This window comes from Brassica oleracea, chromosome C5, assembly GCF_000695525.1.
Source record: "Brassica oleracea var. oleracea cultivar TO1000 chromosome C5, BOL, whole genome shotgun sequence".
Lineage (NCBI taxonomy): Eukaryota > Viridiplantae > Streptophyta > Magnoliopsida > Brassicales > Brassicaceae > Brassica > Brassica oleracea.
The window spans coordinates 45,957,662-45,976,528 of NC_027752.1; the positions used below are offsets into that span (position 1 = coordinate 45,957,662).

At 36.3% G+C, this 18,867-nt stretch overlaps 3 protein-coding genes across 6 annotated transcripts; all 3 read right to left on the reverse strand.

The window, feature by feature from the left end:
- Positions 1 to 5,903: 5,903 nt before the first annotated feature.
- Positions 5,904 to 8,331, reverse strand: LOC106293920 (putative syntaxin-131). The gene is made up of 12 exons (XM_013729553.1): positions 8,151 to 8,331; positions 7,616 to 7,720; positions 7,447 to 7,552; positions 7,281 to 7,369; positions 7,136 to 7,209; positions 7,025 to 7,067; positions 6,879 to 6,939; positions 6,760 to 6,785; positions 6,598 to 6,675; positions 6,434 to 6,514; positions 6,293 to 6,358; positions 5,904 to 6,205 (listed from the first exon to the last, which is right to left on the reverse strand). The coding sequence occupies exons 1-12, from the start codon at positions 8,166 to 8,168 to the stop codon at positions 6,032 to 6,034; spliced, it is 921 nt and encodes a 306-aa protein (XP_013585007.1). The 5' UTR covers positions 8,169 to 8,331; the 3' UTR covers positions 5,904 to 6,031.
- A 397-nt stretch (positions 8,332 to 8,728) lies between these two features.
- On the reverse strand, positions 8,729 to 14,249 carry LOC106295092. Of its 4 annotated transcripts, none has more exons than XM_013730877.1 (11): positions 14,055 to 14,249; positions 13,013 to 13,312; positions 12,758 to 12,935; positions 12,454 to 12,682; positions 12,208 to 12,347; positions 11,838 to 12,127; positions 11,512 to 11,724; positions 10,946 to 11,443; positions 10,225 to 10,866; positions 9,312 to 9,854; positions 8,729 to 9,227 (listed from the first exon to the last, which is right to left on the reverse strand). In XM_013730877.1, the coding sequence occupies exons 2-11, from the start codon at positions 13,283 to 13,285 to the stop codon at positions 9,003 to 9,005; spliced, it is 3,231 nt and encodes a 1,076-aa protein (XP_013586331.1). In that variant the 5' UTR covers positions 13,286 to 13,312; positions 14,055 to 14,249; the 3' UTR covers positions 8,729 to 9,002. The 4 variants fall into 4 exon arrangements, with proteins under 4 accessions (XP_013586331.1, XP_013586330.1, XP_013586332.1 ...); XM_013730876.1 differs by having other exon boundaries at positions 13,013 to 13,424; XM_013730878.1 differs by having other exon boundaries at positions 12,454 to 12,673; positions 13,013 to 13,448.
- Positions 14,250 to 15,218: 969 nt separating this feature from the next.
- Positions 15,219 to 18,733, reverse strand: LOC106343979 (5-methyltetrahydropteroyltriglutamate--homocysteine methyltransferase 2). The gene is made up of 9 exons (XM_013783345.1): positions 18,649 to 18,733; positions 18,274 to 18,401; positions 17,807 to 18,198; positions 17,566 to 17,729; positions 17,406 to 17,486; positions 16,909 to 17,075; positions 16,723 to 16,828; positions 16,190 to 16,642; positions 15,219 to 15,754 (listed from the first exon to the last, which is right to left on the reverse strand). Exons 3-9 carry the CDS (start codon positions 18,129 to 18,131, stop codon positions 15,386 to 15,388), a joined length of 1,665 nt encoding a protein of 554 aa, XP_013638799.1. The 5' UTR covers positions 18,132 to 18,198; positions 18,274 to 18,401; positions 18,649 to 18,733; the 3' UTR covers positions 15,219 to 15,385.
- Positions 18,734 to 18,867: the final 134 nt, after the last annotated feature.

Here is an 18,867-nt window from a genome sequence, read left to right on the forward strand (position 1 = left end):
ATCTGATCAATGTTGTGGGAGCCTTTTATAGGATAAAAGCGGTATTGATTTAGTCAACTTCCTTATCAAATTATGGAAAGAAATAATCAAGATATGTATTATTTAAATTTCATAAATATACATAAAGACTAAATTAATTTATTTACCAAATTTAATTAAAAAAAAGCATAAGACCAAATCAGTTTAAAATTGTAAACTTTAATACACTATGACTAAAATGTTGGTGAGCATAACTGCTTTAATTAGATTAGGACCAGAAACCCTACATACAGTAAAAATTATATAAAATAATATTCAAATTTTGATATTTTATTAATTTATAGAGTTATTAATAATTTGTTTAAAATTTTTTTTTATATTTATGTAATTTAAAATATATTTTATGTAAAAAATAAGAAAATAATTTATTTAATGGTATATGTATTATTTAAATTTTTTATAACTTTTTGTTGTTCATATTCGATCAATGATATATTTTGACATGAATGATATATTTTGATTCAACACAGTATAATAGGTTTATCATATACTCTTATATATTTGTTCGATTAAAGAATATCAGTTACATATACAACATGTTACGACATATGGTTAATGGTTTGGAAATACATAGCACAAGACGAGACCTTTCTTCTTTGGTTAGGACCTCGTAGCACACGAATACACGATAGCCTTTCTTGCAGTTATATATTAGGATCTCGTAGTTTCACACCATGCAGCCAAGATTCACCATGCGGCAAAGATTCACCATGCAACACAGTTTCAAGAGTTTCTTCACTACGATGTGATTGTTGTTTGTCCACATTTATTCTTCTATTTTGACAAAATATTTTAAAATAATTTTAAAATATACTTTTAGAGCTTAGGGTTTGCTATTTACAGTTATATTCACTACATAACAAACACAATGAACAATCTATTTATGTCGGTAGTATTATCATTGTTGCTTCATCGATGAATAAGTTAGAGAGAGAGCCATGACCATGACTATTTCTTTTTTGTTGGAGACCTTTGCCCACTTTTTTTTTGTAACACAGCTTTGCCCACCTTAAGTTCAAGAAACTCGACAGAAATCATGACACAATGACATGATAGAACATAACTGGCCCAGTTTTTCATTAATATTAGAAAAGCACATTATTCTTTGACGATTCGATTAAGAAGGATCAGATTAGTCGTGAAAACAAGTACATGTTACATAATCAGCAGGAGGAACGGTATAACATCCCACATGCCACCCTTTCTGGCAGTGCAAGAGAGATCCAAAATGATTTTTTTCCTCACCATGCGGCAAAGATTCACCAAGGAAAACAGTCTCAAGAGCTTCTTCTGTTAATAACCGTGTTGCCTCAATACTCACCACTACAAAACCAAAACAGTACTATTGTTGTTGTTATAAAATAAAAATTTGCGTCTTAAAGTTTTTATGTTACATTTGAAATACGAAACTTACCGGATGCAACAACTAAGAAAATAACAAGAGCAACCTTCATTGATATCTTTTCCATTGTTTTAGATGTTGAGAAAATAATGGTTTCTGATCAGTGTTGTGGGAACCATTTTATAGAATGAAAATGATGTTGATTTAGTTAATTTTCTTATCAAATATGGAAAGAAAATCTGCAAGATAATGTATTATCTGAGTTTGTAGATATACATAAATACTAAATTGATTATTTATCACATATAATAAAAAAAACATAAGCCCAAATCTGGAAGAAAATTTTGTCCTCTTGTGATTATCCCTACACATAATTTGATAAGTGATTTTGACATGTGTCATTACCACATTCTTTTAACTAAAAAAAATAACATGTCACTAAAAAAAGATAACATGTCTTTAAGAATTTATAACATGATATCACTTAATAATGATTTATATAATTTACTTCAAAATTTTTATTTTTTTGGAAAGATTTTTTTTAAATAAGGTAATACTAATAACTTGTACATCAAAACCATTAATGTAATTTTTTTTTACAAAAAATATTTTTGTCAAGATTTTTGAAATATATATAGTAATAACTAATTTATTATTTATGTGTCTAAAAATTGGTATATATATATATATATATATATATAATCAAAATTATTTATTGAGTGTACCCTACAAATATAAAACTGAAACAATACTAATAAAATAATTTTTAGTTGATATTAATTTGGTTGGAATTTTATTTAAATTTATTGGTTCATTAAATAAATTAACATGTTTATTTTTACCAATTTAACATATTTTAACTACAATAAAAATCCAAAATTTATTAATATACATATATATATATATATATATATATATATTTGTTTAAATATATAACTAGAAATCTAGGGGATAATATACATATTTAAATAAATAGTCATTATCCTATAAATAATTCTGAGAAAGTAGAATTTTAATTTATCAATTTTAAATAAAATTAAATTAAAAATAATTAAACCAAACAAAAAAAAGACTACATATAATTAAAATTTTATTTTATGTTCTCCGTATTGATAAAATTAAGATAAAAATAATAATGTTTAAATATAAATTGTTAAATTAAGATAAAATATATTTAAATTATTGGCATGGTGCATGAAAACTCTTAGTTAACCGTTATATACAGGAAAATCCAGAAGATGATCATGCCTCAACAGAAGCAGAGAATCATGATCAAATAAATACCTAAACCACCACCACCTCGTGTGGATTTAACAAAGTAACACCCGGTCTATAAGGACCAGACTAACTGAACTGGGAAAAGAAATTGGGCTTGGATGCGAGGTTTCTGATTTATCAGTTGTATAAAACCGAAAAGAAAAATATCAAATGATATGATTGGAGGTATTGGTATGTAGCTTAAACCGAGAATCGTAAACAGAAAACTGAGCGGGGTGAGTGACACTTAAATACGAGTGTTGCTTCTTCTCCGTGCTTGCACGGTTTCGGTTTGTTTGTTTGCTTTCTCCTAGGAAAGTTCGATTCGATTCGAGAAATCTCCAGTTGTTCTCTAATACATTCGCTCTGTTCAGATCGCGTTGCTGGCTTAGTGAGGTTATTTTTTTTTTTTGCCAAAATGTGAATTTCATATTAATATGAGAAGAGTTTGTAATTACTTACAAAAAATTTTAGATAAAAGCTTGAGTCAGCCTTGGACAAAAAAATAAAACAAATCTGAATCAACATAAGCATTTAAAGAACCGGCATGTTATTCAAACCGTAGCCATTGCTGCATAAGTGGGATAAAGGGCTTTAGTTTCCTTTTTCTCAGGATTGTATCCCTTATGAAGCGATCAAGGATTTTGAAAATAGCTGCTGGACTTAGTGAGGTCATATACTCTTATTTGTTCGATTAAAAAAAATCAGTTGTATATACAACATATTACGACATATGGTTTGGAAATACATAGCAACCGATACTTTTTTTTGTAGGACCTCGTAGCACATGACACCCTTTCTTTCAGTTAGGATCTCGTAGTTTTTTTTTTTGGAAAAAAAATTAGGATCTCGTAGTTTCACACCATGCAGCCACGATCCACCATGCAACACAGTTTCAAGAGTTTCTTCCACGTTTTATTATTCTGTTTTGAAAAAATATAAAAAATAATATTGGTTGTATAGAAACCGAAAAACAAATTGGGCTTGGATGCGAGGTTTGTGATTTATTGGTTGTATAGAACCGAAAAAAATATAAAACAAAATATCAATGATATGATTGGGGTATTGGTATGTAGCTTAAACCGAGAATCAAAAACCGAATTTGAGCCGGTTGGTAGTTACTTTCTCTCTAATATTCATATTCGTCAAGACTGGGATGTTCTGCCTCTGGAAGTTGTACAATAATTAATTCGTTCATTGATCCAGTCAAAAGAAATACATCATTTTGATAGTGACAGTGGAAGGATGTTGTTTGATGCGGTGATACATGTATGTATATGCAACAGATGTGTTTGAAGATGGGGGTGGCTGAAGCGTCGAGGATGGAGGAGGACAACAGATGTGTTTGAAGATGGTGGAGGAGTTCCTGATGATGGTTGACAGATCCGGTAAAGGAGGCGGCTGGAGTAAGCAAAGAGAAAGACGGAGGCGCAAGCACGAGGAGTTAGGTATTTTTAGGTTTAATTTTTCTTTAGTTTATTTTTTTGTTTACATTTTGATTATTTTTATATGTAAACTAGTTTTAATTTATGAATCATTGTAATTCAATTTTAATTTATAAATCTAATTTAAATTATAATTGCAATTTCAATATATAACATTTGTATAGTTTTATTTGTATTTTTTTATTTATTTTTATATTTTAATAATAACATAAATAATAACAAAAAATGAACGTGTTTTTGATTGCATATGAAAAAACATTATAATTTATCACAATACGATAGTAACGTAAAAAATTGTTATCAAATGACCTATTATGACGGGCGATGATACATCACTTATTAAAACACTATAATATTCTTAGATAGCATTTTTTTGCCTTTAAAAAAGGTGTATTTTCTTGTAGTGTATCTGACCATTTTTTTCTCCGGAGAGCTTTGGATATTATAAACTGTTTTTCCCCACAGAGATCCATTGCCCATCTTAAATTCATTAAAAAAATCTTAAATTCATTAAAAAAAAAAGTGGACAGAAATCATTACACAATAACATAACTGGCCAAGTCGTTTTTGATATAATTATAAGAGAGAAACCGAAACACATATTCTTATTTTTGGGTATCGACTGATCATATATATTATTGTGTGCACACACAATAACATTTTTTACCAAAAAGAATCGGAAAACATTCTACATGACACCATTTTTGGCAGTGGATTTTTTCCTCACCATACGGCAAAGATTCACCCTGCAACATAGTTTCAAGAGCTTCTTCGGGTAATGACCTTGTTGCCTCAATACTCATCACTAGAAAACCAAACCAGTATTGTTGTTGTTATAAATAAAAGCTTGTGTATTTGAAATTTTATGTTACATATGAAATATAAAACTTACCGGATGTAACAACTAAGAAGATAACAAAGGTAAACTTCATTGATATGATCTTCTCCATTGTTTTAGATGTTGAGAAAAATACTAGTATATGATCAATGTTGTGGGAGACATTTTATAGGATGAAAATGGTATTGATTTAGTCAACTTTCTTATCAAATTATGGAAAGAAAATAATCAAGATATGTATTATTTAAATTTCATAAATAAATATACATAAAGACAAAATTGATTTCTTTAGCAAATTCAATTAAAAAATCCATAAGACCAAATTAGTTTAAAATTGTAAGCTTTGAATATACTATGACTAAAATGGTCGTGAGTATTATGGCTTTAAATAGAATGAAAATGGTATTGAATTAGTTAATTTTCTTATCAAATTATGGGAAAAAATCTACAAGATAATGTATTATCTGAATTTGTAGTTATACATAAATATTAAACTGATTATTTATCACATTTAATATAAAAAATAACATACTGTACAAGCCCAAATCTTGAAGAAAGATTTGTCCTCTTGTGATTATCAACAGTTATATACAGCAAATTCCAGAAGATTTTTTTCATGTTTCAACAGAAGAAGCGAATCATGATCAAATAAATACATAAACCGAGTTTATACCTAAACCACCACCTCGTGTGGATTTATCAAAATAACACCCGGTATAAATGGACCAAACTAATTGAACCGGCAAAACAAATTGGGTTTGGATGCGAGGTTTGTGATTTATCGGTTGTATAGAACCGAAAAAATATAAAACAAAATATCAATGATATGATTGAGGTATTGGTATGTAGCTTAAACCGAGAATTGTAAACCGAAATATGAACCGGTTTAAGTTACTTTCTCTCTAATATTCAATATTCATTAAGACTGGGATGTTCTGCCTCTGGCAGTTGTAGAATAGTTAATTCATTCATTGATCCAGTTAAAAGAATAAATCATTTTGATAAGTGACAGTGGAAGGATGTTATTTGATGCGATGATACATGTAATGTATATGCAGTTTATACTCTTGTATACAGAAGCTTCAGAAGCAAGGCAGAGGGGAGAAAACTTTAGGCACCATGTTTCTGTGTCCATGGTTTGAGAACAGAGACAACGGTAATGATGACGATGATAAGAAGGATGAGGATGGAAATGCACATCCATTTCCTCGAACTTTTCTGTTTCTTTAGTGCCTTTGTTAGCTGGTTGTTCCCGGATTGAACATGGTCCACAGCGCTGGAGACCTGTTAGAGCAGAAACAGAACAAGAAGGGTGTTGGAGGAATCTAAACTCAAGAGTATTTCATCAAAGGTGATGAAGAGAATGTTTACCATGTTCTCTATGTTGTCTAGCATCTCTCCCTGTGCATCCACCAGCACGGCCATATCAAGAAACACCTACCAACCCACCAAAGAGGTGAATCATTTCGAAATTTTTGAGAAATTTTGGTAAATGGTGGATAGAGGTTTTACCTGTTGTAGGTCAAGGAGTTTCTTCTCTAATCCTCTGACAGCATCATGGCGTTCCTGAATCTCAGCCAGTGTATCCATTATCTGCACGCATGGAGATAGAAAATGACCTAACTTGATACACACGTAACTGTTGCCTTGTTGCATACGTAAGTCATGTTACCAACCTGACCTCGTCCCTGCTCCATGATTGCTTTCTGGAAAATCTGCTCACTGTATCCGGTTTCAAGCAATCGATCAACCATCTACACACCAGAAAAAAAAATTATCATGAGCTGATACAAAAACCAATTAAGTAGATTTAAGTTGAGAAAAATCTATGTCATTGCCTCTTCATCAGCTTGTTGGCCAGTCACTACCATTGTTTAAGAATCAAAACACCACAAAAAAAAAATGAAATCGCTATCAGAGGATCATTGAATCTTAAGACAGATTCTCAATATAAAACCTGTGAAAACACGCCTCTCTACAACTTGTCTGTATTCTTGGTGAATGTTTTGTCTTAGAGTCTGCAACAAACAAGTTAAAATCTTAGGGCAACTTTCTTTTCTTAAGAGAGCTTATGCTTATGAGAATTTTTCAGAACCAGCTTACTTGGAATTCAGATATCTTGTCCTTGAACTTCTTTTTAACCGCGCTGAGGTTAAAGAAAACTCATTAGGAAGACAGAGAGAGTAGCAGTAGATAAAAGGAAGCAAAACTCACATAGTTGTAGCTGTTCTTGTTCTGTCTACTCCAGTTCCTTTCCCACAACCCGGTTTACTCCGGTTCTCAAGATTCTGTACAAATCAAAGTCTGGTCTTAGACAAAGATGATCAGGTCATAGAAAGAGATGCAGTCTAAGCCTAACCTCCCGGTCCAGTTCTTCGATCTTTCCTTTGATGAAACGAGAGATTTTTCCCACTTCATCAACATCTCTCTCCATCCTTTGTTTGATTGCTACAGAACAAAAAAAAAAACATAAAGAAACCAAATTTCATTTCTAAGTCTTAGAACTCGAACTGTGTTTGTATTACATTTCATTGCGGGAGCCTTGGTGACGGCTTTAGTCTCCTCGTGTGCCCCCTGAAGCTTCTTGAGATGCTTATCAAGCTTCTCATATTGCTTTTCGATTTCTTGGACCTGAAAAGTTGATATGATCTCAATGCCACATATACACATTTGACATGGAATAAAAAAGCTTACCTTATTGAAGAAACCAGCGAGGCCGAGATCTCCAGAGTTACCTGGGCCATGTCCTGACTCAGTATCGCTTCTATTAGATCGATCTCTCGAGAACTCTGAAGAACCCTGTCCAACAATATGTTCACTTCATCCAATATTAAGCTTGACAAAATCCAAATCTTTAGTTTGTGTTTGTTTATATCAATATATATATATATTCCACTAAGTCCCACATAAATCTCAAGATTTATCTGTAAACAATTGTTCGAGCAATCGTTGAATTTCCCAGGGGAAAATATCGAGCCACAGAGATGTTGTAACATACAAATCTTGTAACACAAGTAATAAGCCCTACGAGGTTCTATTTCTCTAAAAAGTAGTTAGAGATGACATTAAAAGATATTTCACTTCTGTTTGTATAATTAATCTGCACGTAAGCGTTTCTTGTAAGTTGTAACAAAGACACATTAATTACAGGGAAACAAGATCATGGTGGTGATCACGTAATGTCCAAAGGGAAAGGGATAAAAGTTGGGAAGGAAAAGATAAGACAAACCTTTAAGAGGTCGTTCATTGTCGGAGAACTTTGGTTAGAGATCTCTATAAGACAGGAGAAAGAAACTTGTTGAGCAATCAAACCCAAATTCCAGATAAAAGTTCAAGAAATGGCCAAATTCCAGATCTGGGTTTTATCATATAAACCCAGATCTCCCTTGTTCTCTTTCTTTTTGTGTGTTCCTTTGTTAATCCTAAACAATTAATAAGAAAAGATAATCTAAAGAGAACAAGAGAGAAGCTTATAAAGCAGAGCCCGAAATGAGATTGTTAGAAACGTAAGGTTAGGGTCAATGGTTGAAATCTCATTTGATATTTTATGTAGTGTTTTTTTTCTAACAACAAAAAAAATTGGTAAATCTTGTTGATGACAACACATCACTACTCAAATATTTAGTCAAACTCTTTTTTGGGACTGTATTTTCACATGAAGAAGAATTAAATCAAACACAAACAATGTCTGTATCTGCCCTCGCACCTTTCTTGCTATACAAGGCAACCAAGATACACATGTTTAGCAATGGCGCAAGTTCATAGATCACAAATCATCATATCAAAACCAAATATAACACTTCTGTAAAGAATGATTTATCCAAGCTTCTTATTGTTATTTCAAGAGTACATCTAAAATAGTTTGTGAAGAGACTAATAAAGAGCTTCAGGTACACCAACGATGTACATGAACATGAGCATCACTCTCACAGCTAACAACTTTAAAGAAAAAGAAAAAGAAAATGGCTGACGACTTTAGGGGAAACCCCAATGTACAGTCGAGACAGCATCTGTACAAGTACAACTACAACTACAACACTTTTGAGAATGAGACCTGTTGAGAAAGGTAATGATGTCTCATTCAGTTCTGGTTCCTGACTACCTTCACACTGCTGTAGAATCGGCGCAAATCCTTCATTGCTTTCTCTTCCACCTGTATAGAGCGGATTGATGATGGAGCATCGACCTCTGGTTTGAACCACCGGTTAGCTCCAGGCGAATCTGATGGAGATCCTTGCCCTGTTGCAACAGTGAAGCCTGATGTTTTCGTCTTTGGACTGTGGGACAGAGACTGTTGCTTCTTCACCTAACATTAAGACAAAAGAATAAGTAACAAAACAATCTTGTTTGTTTCTTTTGAGCTCTTGCCCAAAACAGAAGAATAACGTACCTGCTGCATCTGGATATCTCTAAGAGAAGGTCGAGAAACGTGGGGAGGAGTTGCAGAAGAAGCCCAAGGAGGAGTTCCCTTTTCCACATCACATTGCTGCTGCAAACTCCTCGTTGATTCCACAGGAATCGGCTTCGAGGTCAAGAAAGAACTAAGTAGTATCTTACCACAAGACTCATCCCCTAACTGATGTTTAGTAGTCCTAACAGGCTGCTCATGAGGCTGAGGAGTCTTGCTTTGTTCGTCTTGAATATCTCGAAGAGATGAGTACCCTTTTGAAACCTTAGCAGCACCGCCCCACGCAGGACCTTTGCTCTTGGGCTTTGGTGGAGGAGCAACAACGGGTTTGGGGTTATCATCAAGAGCACCGGTCAAGAACATGGACAGTCCTCCCTTTCTGTTCTTCTTCTTGTTTGCTTTGGTTGCAGCTTTCTTGCTTCTCGGTGAGTCAGGTGGATTGTCTTTCTTCTGCGAGAGTGAGATAGAGTCTGCTTCTTTGGTGAACTCGCTAACTAACGTCACATCCAACATAGCATTGCCGTCCTATTTAAAGAGTATCAAAACATGTTCAAGAAATTGCTAGACTGTAACTAGACATCTACACTGTTAACGTCGAATTGTTGATTTATTATATATATATATTACATTTATATAAGGTATTTTAGTTTTTTTTTTGGATTTAACTATAAAATTATTTTGATGAATCATAAAAATTAGATATACAAACCAACAAAAATTAGATAAATTTTGGATTTCTACTAACATTATTGCTTAATTTAACAGATTTTGACTAATTTATATCGATTTAAACCGATTTGAAACGGTTTAAACCAATTTGAAGCATATAAATCGGATGATAAGGAAACCAATGCCTAGACCTATTTTTAGAATCATGAACAATAATGAAACTAACCTTTGGCTTGATAGTTTCCTCGGTTTCTTTAATCTGCATTGCATCTACTTCCACTTTAACTTCACCAAACTCAGGGAGAGTCTCAACTTGTGCAAACCTCTGTTTACCCTTTTTCTTCTTTTTCTTTAAACCATCAGCCTTCTTGTTAGCCTTTCCATCTAGTGGCAAACCTGAAGATGACTCTTCAACAGAGATACCAAGTTCCACAAGCGAACTCTCAATATCCAGTTTCTTCTGAAGCTTTGCTATTTGCTGACCATCAAGAGCTTGTCCTCTTGTTAGCTTCGCTTCAAGGATCTCAATCTGTTGCAGCTTCTTCCTCAAAGCCCGGACTTCTTTGGTGTTACGTTGAGCCAGCTCATCCTCTGGTTGCAAGAAGGAGGATCCTTCGGTAACGCAGGCGAAGTGTTTCATCACATGGTTGTCACGAGTTCGTAAGATGTCGCTCTCGCTTTCCTCCTCTTCGCTATCTATCACAACAGGGAAGGTGGCTGTTGGTGTTGGAAGTGGTCGTGAGCTCCACGGTTCGGATGATCTGTCGTCTAGTAGCTTCTCAAGATTGGCGAGAACATCAGGTGATGTGTTTGCTATTGTTTGGGGAGAAACGGTCAAGATGAAGTCAAGGTTTCGGATTATAAGGTCCTGCAGGAAGAAGAACAACAGTGTAAGTTAACATCAGACAAAAACAACAAAAGAGAACAGTGAGGTTTAGCGTTATTACCTCACAGTACTTCTTGAGGTCATGAGCTCCAAGTGAATCCGCAATTTCAAGAAGTTGAATAGCATTCCGAGGCTCTACTATACTCTCCGCCGCCACCTTCTCGCACAAACTCTTCAAGCTAGGTACTGTCCGCTCCTTGGGATTATCATGTTGTGCGGATGGTAACACGTTAACAGATTCCACATCATCAAACATAAAACCCTCGTCCAGCTCTTCATGTTGTACCCCCCTAGATTCATCCGCTTGCAGAGTCAGATACTTGGTAAGCGCAGCAGGAGCATAGGCAGGGTGATACAGAGACGCCACAACCAGAAGATGCGTCTCGCCAACAGCAACTGTGGTTGCTCTTTTCAAGTTGTGGATGCGAGAAAGAGACGGCGGCACGTCTTTATCTGTCTTCCCATCCCACATGTAGACTTCACCTGTGCTTGTAGCAGCAGATGCCCAATATTTACCCGCTGAAATGCTCACAACTGTTTTCCCTTGCAGACTATGCAACTGCAGGGGATTTTTTATAAGATTAGTATTTAAATTTTACAGAACTGCAAGAGATGTTTGTTCCTAACCTGTTGGCCTTTGAGATTGGAGTCAGAAGAAACCCAATAAAACAATGCACCATCTTCTGCTAGAGCCATGCTGTGTACCATTCCAGCAGCTATTGCAGTCACTCTAAGAGGTCTCCTTCTATGAAAATTCAACAGCGTGTTCCCAGCTTTCTTTAGATTCCGGGAAACATTAACACGTCTCGGAGTCACCAGCCGATGACCCCAAGTGTACACCTGGTCACAGAAGCAAGAAAGAAATACTAAAGAAACATAAATCCAAAAGATCATATACATTCAATGAACATCAAACGTTTTAACTTTAATATGAAGTAGTCAGGATTTATTACCTCTCCATCTTCTCTCAAGACGAGAGTGTGGTATTTTGCAGATGAGATGGCCGTGAAAACTTTTCCTTTCAAGTAATCAACCAATCTGGGGAAATAGTTTGAAGCTGAGTTGGAGGTTCCATAACCAAGCTGGCCTTCCTTGTTGCATCCCCAAGTGAAAACTTCACCGCAATCAGAAACTACGGCGGTGTGTTTGTTTGCCGCAGAAACAGCTACAATCTTCGCTTTCAAAGAAGTCACTTTGCGTGGTGTTGCCTGCGTATCCACAGATGTATAACCAAGCTGTCCCTCTACATGAGCATCACAATACAAGGGCTTGAGTTAAGAGATACCATTTACTGAAAATAAGAAGGTTAATAAATGTTTTTACCTCTATTGGAACCCCAAGTTAACACGTCTCCTGTTTCAGTAACAATAACAGTATGGTGCTTAGCTGCTGCAACTGCCTTCACTCTGCGAGATCCTAAACCAGATATCACCTTCCGAGGAGTGATAACTGCAGCTTGACCACTGAAATAAATAAAAAAACAGAAAATAAACTCAATTGCGGTTCACATAACAGAAACACAATTGCGATCAGTTAAAAATTTGTAGGAATGAAAGCAACGGTTAATACCTGTGAATGTCAAATTCAGGATGTCCAAGGCGGCCTCCTCTTCCAAACCCCCAAGTGTAGACTTCTCCATGGGAACTAATGGCAACACTATGGAACTTTGCAGCAGAGACCGACTTAATAAAACAACCATGGAGTGAATCAACTCTGCCTGGTAGCTTCTGAACATCTTGATTGCCAGTTCCAAGTTGGTAGTTTGCACCATTACCCCAGCTGAACACCTCTGTAGCCACTGACAAGGAAGAAAAATGAATATTTCAGCTTCTCAAAAGCTGTGTGAGAAAATGTGATCACAAGATTGAGTTACCTGAATTGTGCTGCTGACCAATGACCTGAGCCACAGGGCCTGAGACCAAGTCAACCGGTGTTCTTGACTTTATGTCTTCTAGAGTAAAAGAAGCACCTGAGTCAATTAGTACACTAGCCACTGCGAGATGGCCAAAGTGCAAAGCTCTGTGAAGACTACTCCAGCCAGATTCTCCATCCTGAAGCAAAAACAAAGGAGTAACTACAATTAGATGTTCATATATACAAAGACACAAGCAGAGGGTAGGTGACGAACCCTGGCATCAGGATCAGCGCCAGCAGCTAGAAGTCTCCTAACAATAGGAATGTGGTTTCTCCAGACTGCAACATGCAGAGGAGTGAGACCACATCCGTTCCTTAAATTCAGAATGCCACCGCTCTTCTTCAGTACGTTCAGTGCTGATTCGACATCGACCAATGAGCCTTCCCGTATAGCAACCCACAGATCTTTCTTAGCTCCTGAAAGAGAGCTTTTACGAGGAGTTTGCAGCTTCATCTTGTGGGGTTGAGGAGAGACTGACACTTCCATAATCTCTAGCCGGTAAGAATGTTATGTCTACCTCCAAATAGTAAAGACTCTTTCAAGAACTTAAAACAAAAAAGGGCAATCAAGAGGATTTGTATTCGCCCTCTAATGCCATCTAGAGCTAAAAAAATCTTCGCAATCACTTCATTAAGAGCGCAGAAAAGTCCTGAATCATAAAAAACAAAGAAGAGTGTTAAATTATAACATTCATATAGCTTACTAACAACAAAGAATAAACAAGTTAAATAGAGTTAGGGAAAGCATAGCTCCTTTTCTGAATTAAAGAAAACAGAATAAGTGACTAATACTTCCACCAACCACAAAGCAAAGAATCTCGTTTAGTGATGGGACAAATTACAAAGATTCAGGGAAAAGACTTTTGATAAACCAAATGAACATTGAGTTTAGATCTCTAATCAGTATTAAAATGATAGCATTTGGTGAGGGAACTCATTAATTCAATTGATAAACTTAGATAAAAGCACACAAATCGAGAATGACAGAACATTATAAACTCGATCCCCCCCCCCCAAGACACGTTACAACGCTAATTACATCTGGAGAAAACTCAAAAATTTGCAGTTTTGAAAGAACCCATCACTCAAAATCAAGACTTTAAATTTTTAAAAAAAAAATCTCCCCATTTTATAAATCAGTCATCAGACAGATTGAAAACAAAAAACGATTTTGATGCTGTTTTATTGTAATTTATAAACTGACATTGAGTTTAAACTAATCAGACATAAGAGGAAGAGAACTAATTTATGTTTACCTGAAATCGAACTCCGATGTTGGTTTTAACAAGACAGAGGAGAATCGATCAACAAAGAGATGTATTTATTATAACAGAGGAAGAGAGGATAAATGAGGACAATGGAATCTTCTACGAAAAATTCAATGTGCAAGAAGCGAATCAAACACAGAATATACCCTCCTTAGAGAACCAGAGGCGTAGACACGAGAGTTTCTGAATGAACGTAGAGAAAAGGGGGAAGAGGTGAGGGTAACTCGGTAACTTAACATAAACTGTTAAATGACCATAAAGCCCTTACAGTTGATAATGAAGTCATAGCTCGTCTCTCTCCAGCCACCGAAACAGGTATGTTTCGGAAAGAATGGCTCTTTGTGCGACATCTGGCAACACGTGCGACATGTCTGAGTGAGTCGATGTCTTCTTACACACAGTCAAAAAACTGTCTGAACCCGAGAATACTTCTCTCCCACTACCTTTTTCTGAAAATTCCGAGGGATAAAATGGTAAAAGAGTCACTTTTGACAGATGCTAAATCGTAGGAGAGGCTAAATCAAAGGTATAACGTGACGCGTCAGCTATCGTGACAAAAGTTGATGACGTGGATCTCTGTTATTGGATCTCACGTCTTCTCTTTGCCATCCTTATGTCCATGTCACGGAGAGATGAGAGAAGCCTGCTAGCTGAAAGAGAAGTTCCTGGCCTAAGAAAAACATTGTAAATATTAAGCAAATTCATAATAATTTTGCATTTCTCGTGGGTTCATTTCATCCATTGATTAATGATCCATCCCTCCTATTTATCATCCATCATTGTCATAGAAAATAAATAAATAAATCTAAGTTATTCATTTTGTATTAGTAATGCCTTAGATAGCAAGAATATTGAATACCATACACTAACAAAACTTATACCATGAAAACATGAAATACTTTTACTTCTCTAGCATATAGACCACGTCAAGTCTACACATAACACCATTATATAATTGCGTGGATCGTATAAAACCATGCACCTTTGGCTTTAGACTTTTCATGGTATCGTATGATGATCAGTCTTATTATACTATACTATTGGATTCTTAATTCTACAACACTAGTGATTTCGATATTCTTTTCCTTTAACTATTGTCTTTTGTTGGGATCTGTATAAAATTTTCTCATTCAACAAGAAACGTACGTTAAACATTGCAAAAAAAAAAAAAAAACTCCTCTTCAACGAGAGAGAGAGAGATTACATCAAAACCTAACTTTGGGTACAACATGTTCTTGGAAGAAAAGTTATTCAAATCAAAGAAACACAACCCATGAAGAAAAATCCCGGAAATAATATATATATTATCTTCAAGCTCTTCACTTGGCACTGGCGAGCTGGGAGCGGATAAGCTTAGCCGCATGAACCATGTTCTTAAGTGCTGGCTTGACCTCAGTGTACTTCCTCGTCTTCAGACCACAGTCAGGGTTAACCCACAAGATGTTCTGCTCAAGAACCGCAAGCATCTTGTTGATCCTGTCTGCTATTTCATCTGTTGATGCTATTCTCGGTGAGTGTATGTCGTAAACACGAGGACCGATACCTGCACCGTACTTCACTCCTTCACGGAACACCGAGAGAAGCTTCTCGTCTGAACGTGAGTTCTCAATGGTGATTACATCAGCATCCATGTCGATGATGGAGTGGATATTGTCGTTGAAGTTTGAGTAGCACATGTGAGTGTGGATCTAAGGAAAAGACACAAGAACGTATAAGAAGTTCGTTGCAGGAACATTCAACAATATTTGAAATCTTATAACAATGTTCTAAAAATTCAGGACGCCGCCTAGGTGGCAAATCAGTTATAACTAAAATAATTTTCTTAAAATCTGAATTCTACGATTTAAATAGTTTTAAAACCGTTGTAAATCAATTAAAATTGGTCTAAATAAATTTAAATCTGTTTATTAAGCAATAATGTTTATTTTTTTGGTATATCTAATTTTATAATTCATCAAAATAATTTTATAATTATACACAAAAAAAACTAAAATATCTTATATAAATGTAAAATATATATATCAATATTCGTTAATGCCTGCGCCCCGAATAATCAGTCTAGTTTTCTATAAATCACCTTGTCGGTCTATCTATTTCTTGAACATTGCTTATAAGTGTGTTACCTGAGTGCTGTCTTGGACGCCACAGTTAGTGATTCTGAAAGAGTGAACAGCCCAATCCAAGTAGAAAGAGTGTTCTGCTTTTCTAAGAGGCAACCCTTCTCTAAGAGCAGCTTCATCAATCTGAATGACTCCAATACCACCTTTCTCAAGATCTTCCACTTCGTCTTTGATAGCCAAAGCAATCTGGTAACAAGTCTCGTGCCTAGGCTGGTCGTTTCTGACAAAAAACCAGTTAAGAATCGTGACTGGTCCTGTGAGCATACCCTTCATGGGACGTTTAGTCATGCTCTGAGCTGTTGAAGACCAGAAGACTGTCATTGGCTTGGGACGGCTCACGTCACCGTAGATGATCGGTGGCTTCACGCAACGTGATCCATAGGATTGTACCCACCCGTTTGCTGTGAATGCGAAACCTGATAATTGCTCTCCAAAGTACTCAACCATGTCGTTTCTCTACAATGTTTGTTAATGAGTCAGAAACAGAACGTTTGTGATGAGTTTATAGGTTTTGCAGTTTGTTTTATTAAACTCACCTCAGGCTCTCCGTGGACGAGTACATCGATGTCAAGATCTTCTTGGATGTCAACAACCTTCTTGATCTCTTCCTTGATGGCCTTGACGTAATCCTCTTCAGAGATTCTAGTACAAGAGAGAGATCAAGAGGTTCAAGTTAGCATCATAATCAACTTGCTAAATGATTATTGCTTTAAGAAACTAACTTCTTGGCCTTGTATTCACGGCGAACTCTCCTGAGTTCAACGGTCTGTGGGAAGGATCCAATGGTTGTGGTTGGGAGGATGGGGAGGTTCAGCTTCTTCTGTTGAGCATCTAGTCTTGTGCTTACTTCAGTTGCACGCCGGTGGTCTGATCCCTTCAAAGCAGCAGCCTAGGACAACAAGAGTTACAAATCATCAATATCAAATACAAAACCATTGTTTTTTTTCTATTAACCAGGAGTTAAGGCCCGACACTCACCGCTAGTCTGGATCCACCTCAGCGGGGACCAGGATACACCGGGTTATTAAAAAATAATAATAAGGCCCGACTAATCCCCTTAGGCCGGTGCAGTTTTTGGCGAGACCCAAGGCACCCTCCCAACGAAAATCGAACAGAAATCGAACTAAAGGTGCAATAAAACCTACTCCAACCGCTAAACCACTAGCCCAACGCACGCACGGTTCGTATAATAAAGTTTGAGTATGAGGCATGAACTTACAGCCTTCTGGACAGACTCGTTGGTGACTCTTGGAGAAGACCTCCTTGAAGACAAAGCAGCAGCGTTGGCAGAGAAGAAACTCTGAAAGAGAGAATTATTAGAGTCTTAGTGTTTTACAAATTAAGGATTCATTAGAGAAACATGTTAGCAAATGCAATACCTCATTCTTCTGACCAGCCAAAGCCTTGGCTAGAGCATCAACTTCAACAACCTTCTGCGCGGCAAAAGCTAACCACGACTTGATTTCAGCATCCAGCTTAGTCTCGTTAACAAGGTCAACAGCCGTGTGGAGAAGAGAGCAAGAGGTTGAGACCACAAGCTTGTCTGCACCAATGCATAAACTATATAACCAATGACTTTAGAGAATAAATAACACTTCTAATTGACTAATTGAGTAATACCTTTACCAACAACACCCTCAAGTGACTGCAAGGTAATGAGAGAGGCAGCGAGGTCATTGGCCCAGATGTTCCTTCCATCAACAACACCAGCAAAGAGGTACTTGCCCTTAGGGAAACTAGACTTGATCAAGTCAATGGTCTTGGTTCCACGGATCAAATCAAAACCAAAGGCAGTCACACCCTTCAAGGAAGTAAGGGTCTTGTATGCTTCAGCAGGGACATCAGCGAAGTAAGTCTCCACAAGAACATTCAGACCAGAGAGAGTTGATTCAAGACCAGCATAGGCAGCGCTAAAAGCCTGGAGTTTGTGACCCTCAAGGTCCATGACAAAAAGTGGCTCATCAAACTGAATCTAGGTGGCACCCGCTCCCTTGAGCTCCGCAATGACTTCCCTGAGCACAAAGGCATGTCAGAAACACATTTCATAGCGTCAAATAGAGCATTTGAGAAAAGTCTTATTCACTTACTTGTAGATTGGGATGACTTTCGGGAGAAGGGAGAGAAGATCAAATGATTTGTCAACACCCTTTGCAAGCTTGGAAAGAAGCAAGTAAGAGACAGGACCAACAAGTACAGGGACTGTCTCCACACCAAGCTGCATAAACAACACCATATTATCATATTAGTACAAATGTGCAAATGATAATATTAATGAGAAGTATTCTAAAAATCAGTCTAGGCATCCGCCTAATCAATAATCTCCTATAAACCGGATTATTTGTAAGTTATTTAAAAACACAAGTCGAGGAAAACGAAATGAGAAGGGACGAAGAAAGCTATAAATAATAAGAAGAGAGTAAGAGAGGAATAAGTCATATGCGGAAACCGAGAGGGGAGCGTACCTTTACGGAGTTTGAATCGGAGATGGGATGGGATGAGACTTGAGAGCGACGATGGAGAGTGTCTCTCTGTTACCTTATTTATAGCCATCCTTCCACTCTCTATCTCTCACTCTCCTCGTGGTGGCTGCTTATTTTCTATTAACTTTATTATTTATTATCGTTTTTATGGAATTGTGTTAGTATATTATCAACAGTATACGTATATTTCCAAGTATCTCC

Excerpts from the sequence above, each read along its gene's own strand:
- LOC106293920 (XM_013729553.1), bottom strand. Across the intron at positions 7,370-7,446 it reads CAAGGCTCCCGCAATGAAAT|CAATCAAACAAAGGATGGAG; the intron begins GTAATACAAACA and ends TTTGTTCTGTAG. Across the intron at positions 6,786-6,878 it reads AGAGAGGCGTGTTTTCACAG|TGACTGGCCAACAAGCTGAT; the intron begins GTTTTATATTGA and ends AAACAATGGTAG.
- LOC106343979 (XM_013783345.1), bottom strand. The coding sequence starts at position 18,131 with ATGGACCTTGAGGGTCACAAACTCCAGGCTTTTAGCGCTGCCTATGCT. Across the intron at positions 17,730-17,806 it reads TGAGGGTGTTGTTGGTAAAG|ACAAGCTTGTGGTCTCAACC; the intron begins GTATTACTCAAT and ends GCATTGGTGCAG. Across the intron at positions 17,076-17,405 it reads ACGAGTCTGTCCAGAAGGCT|GCTGCTGCTTTGAAGGGATC; the intron begins GTAAGTTCATGC and ends TTGTTGTCCTAG.
- LOC106295092 (XM_013730877.1), bottom strand. The coding sequence starts at position 13,285 with ATGGAAGTGTCAGTCTCTCCTCAACCCCACAAGATGAAGCTGCAAACT. Across the intron at positions 12,128-12,207 it reads AACTTGGGGTTCCAATAGAG|AGGGACAGCTTGGTTATACA; the intron begins GTAAAAACATTT and ends ATGCTCATGTAG. Across the intron at positions 11,725-11,837 it reads TCTTGAGAGAAGATGGAGAG|GTGTACACTTGGGGTCATCG; the intron begins GTAATAAATCCT and ends TTCTGTGACCAG.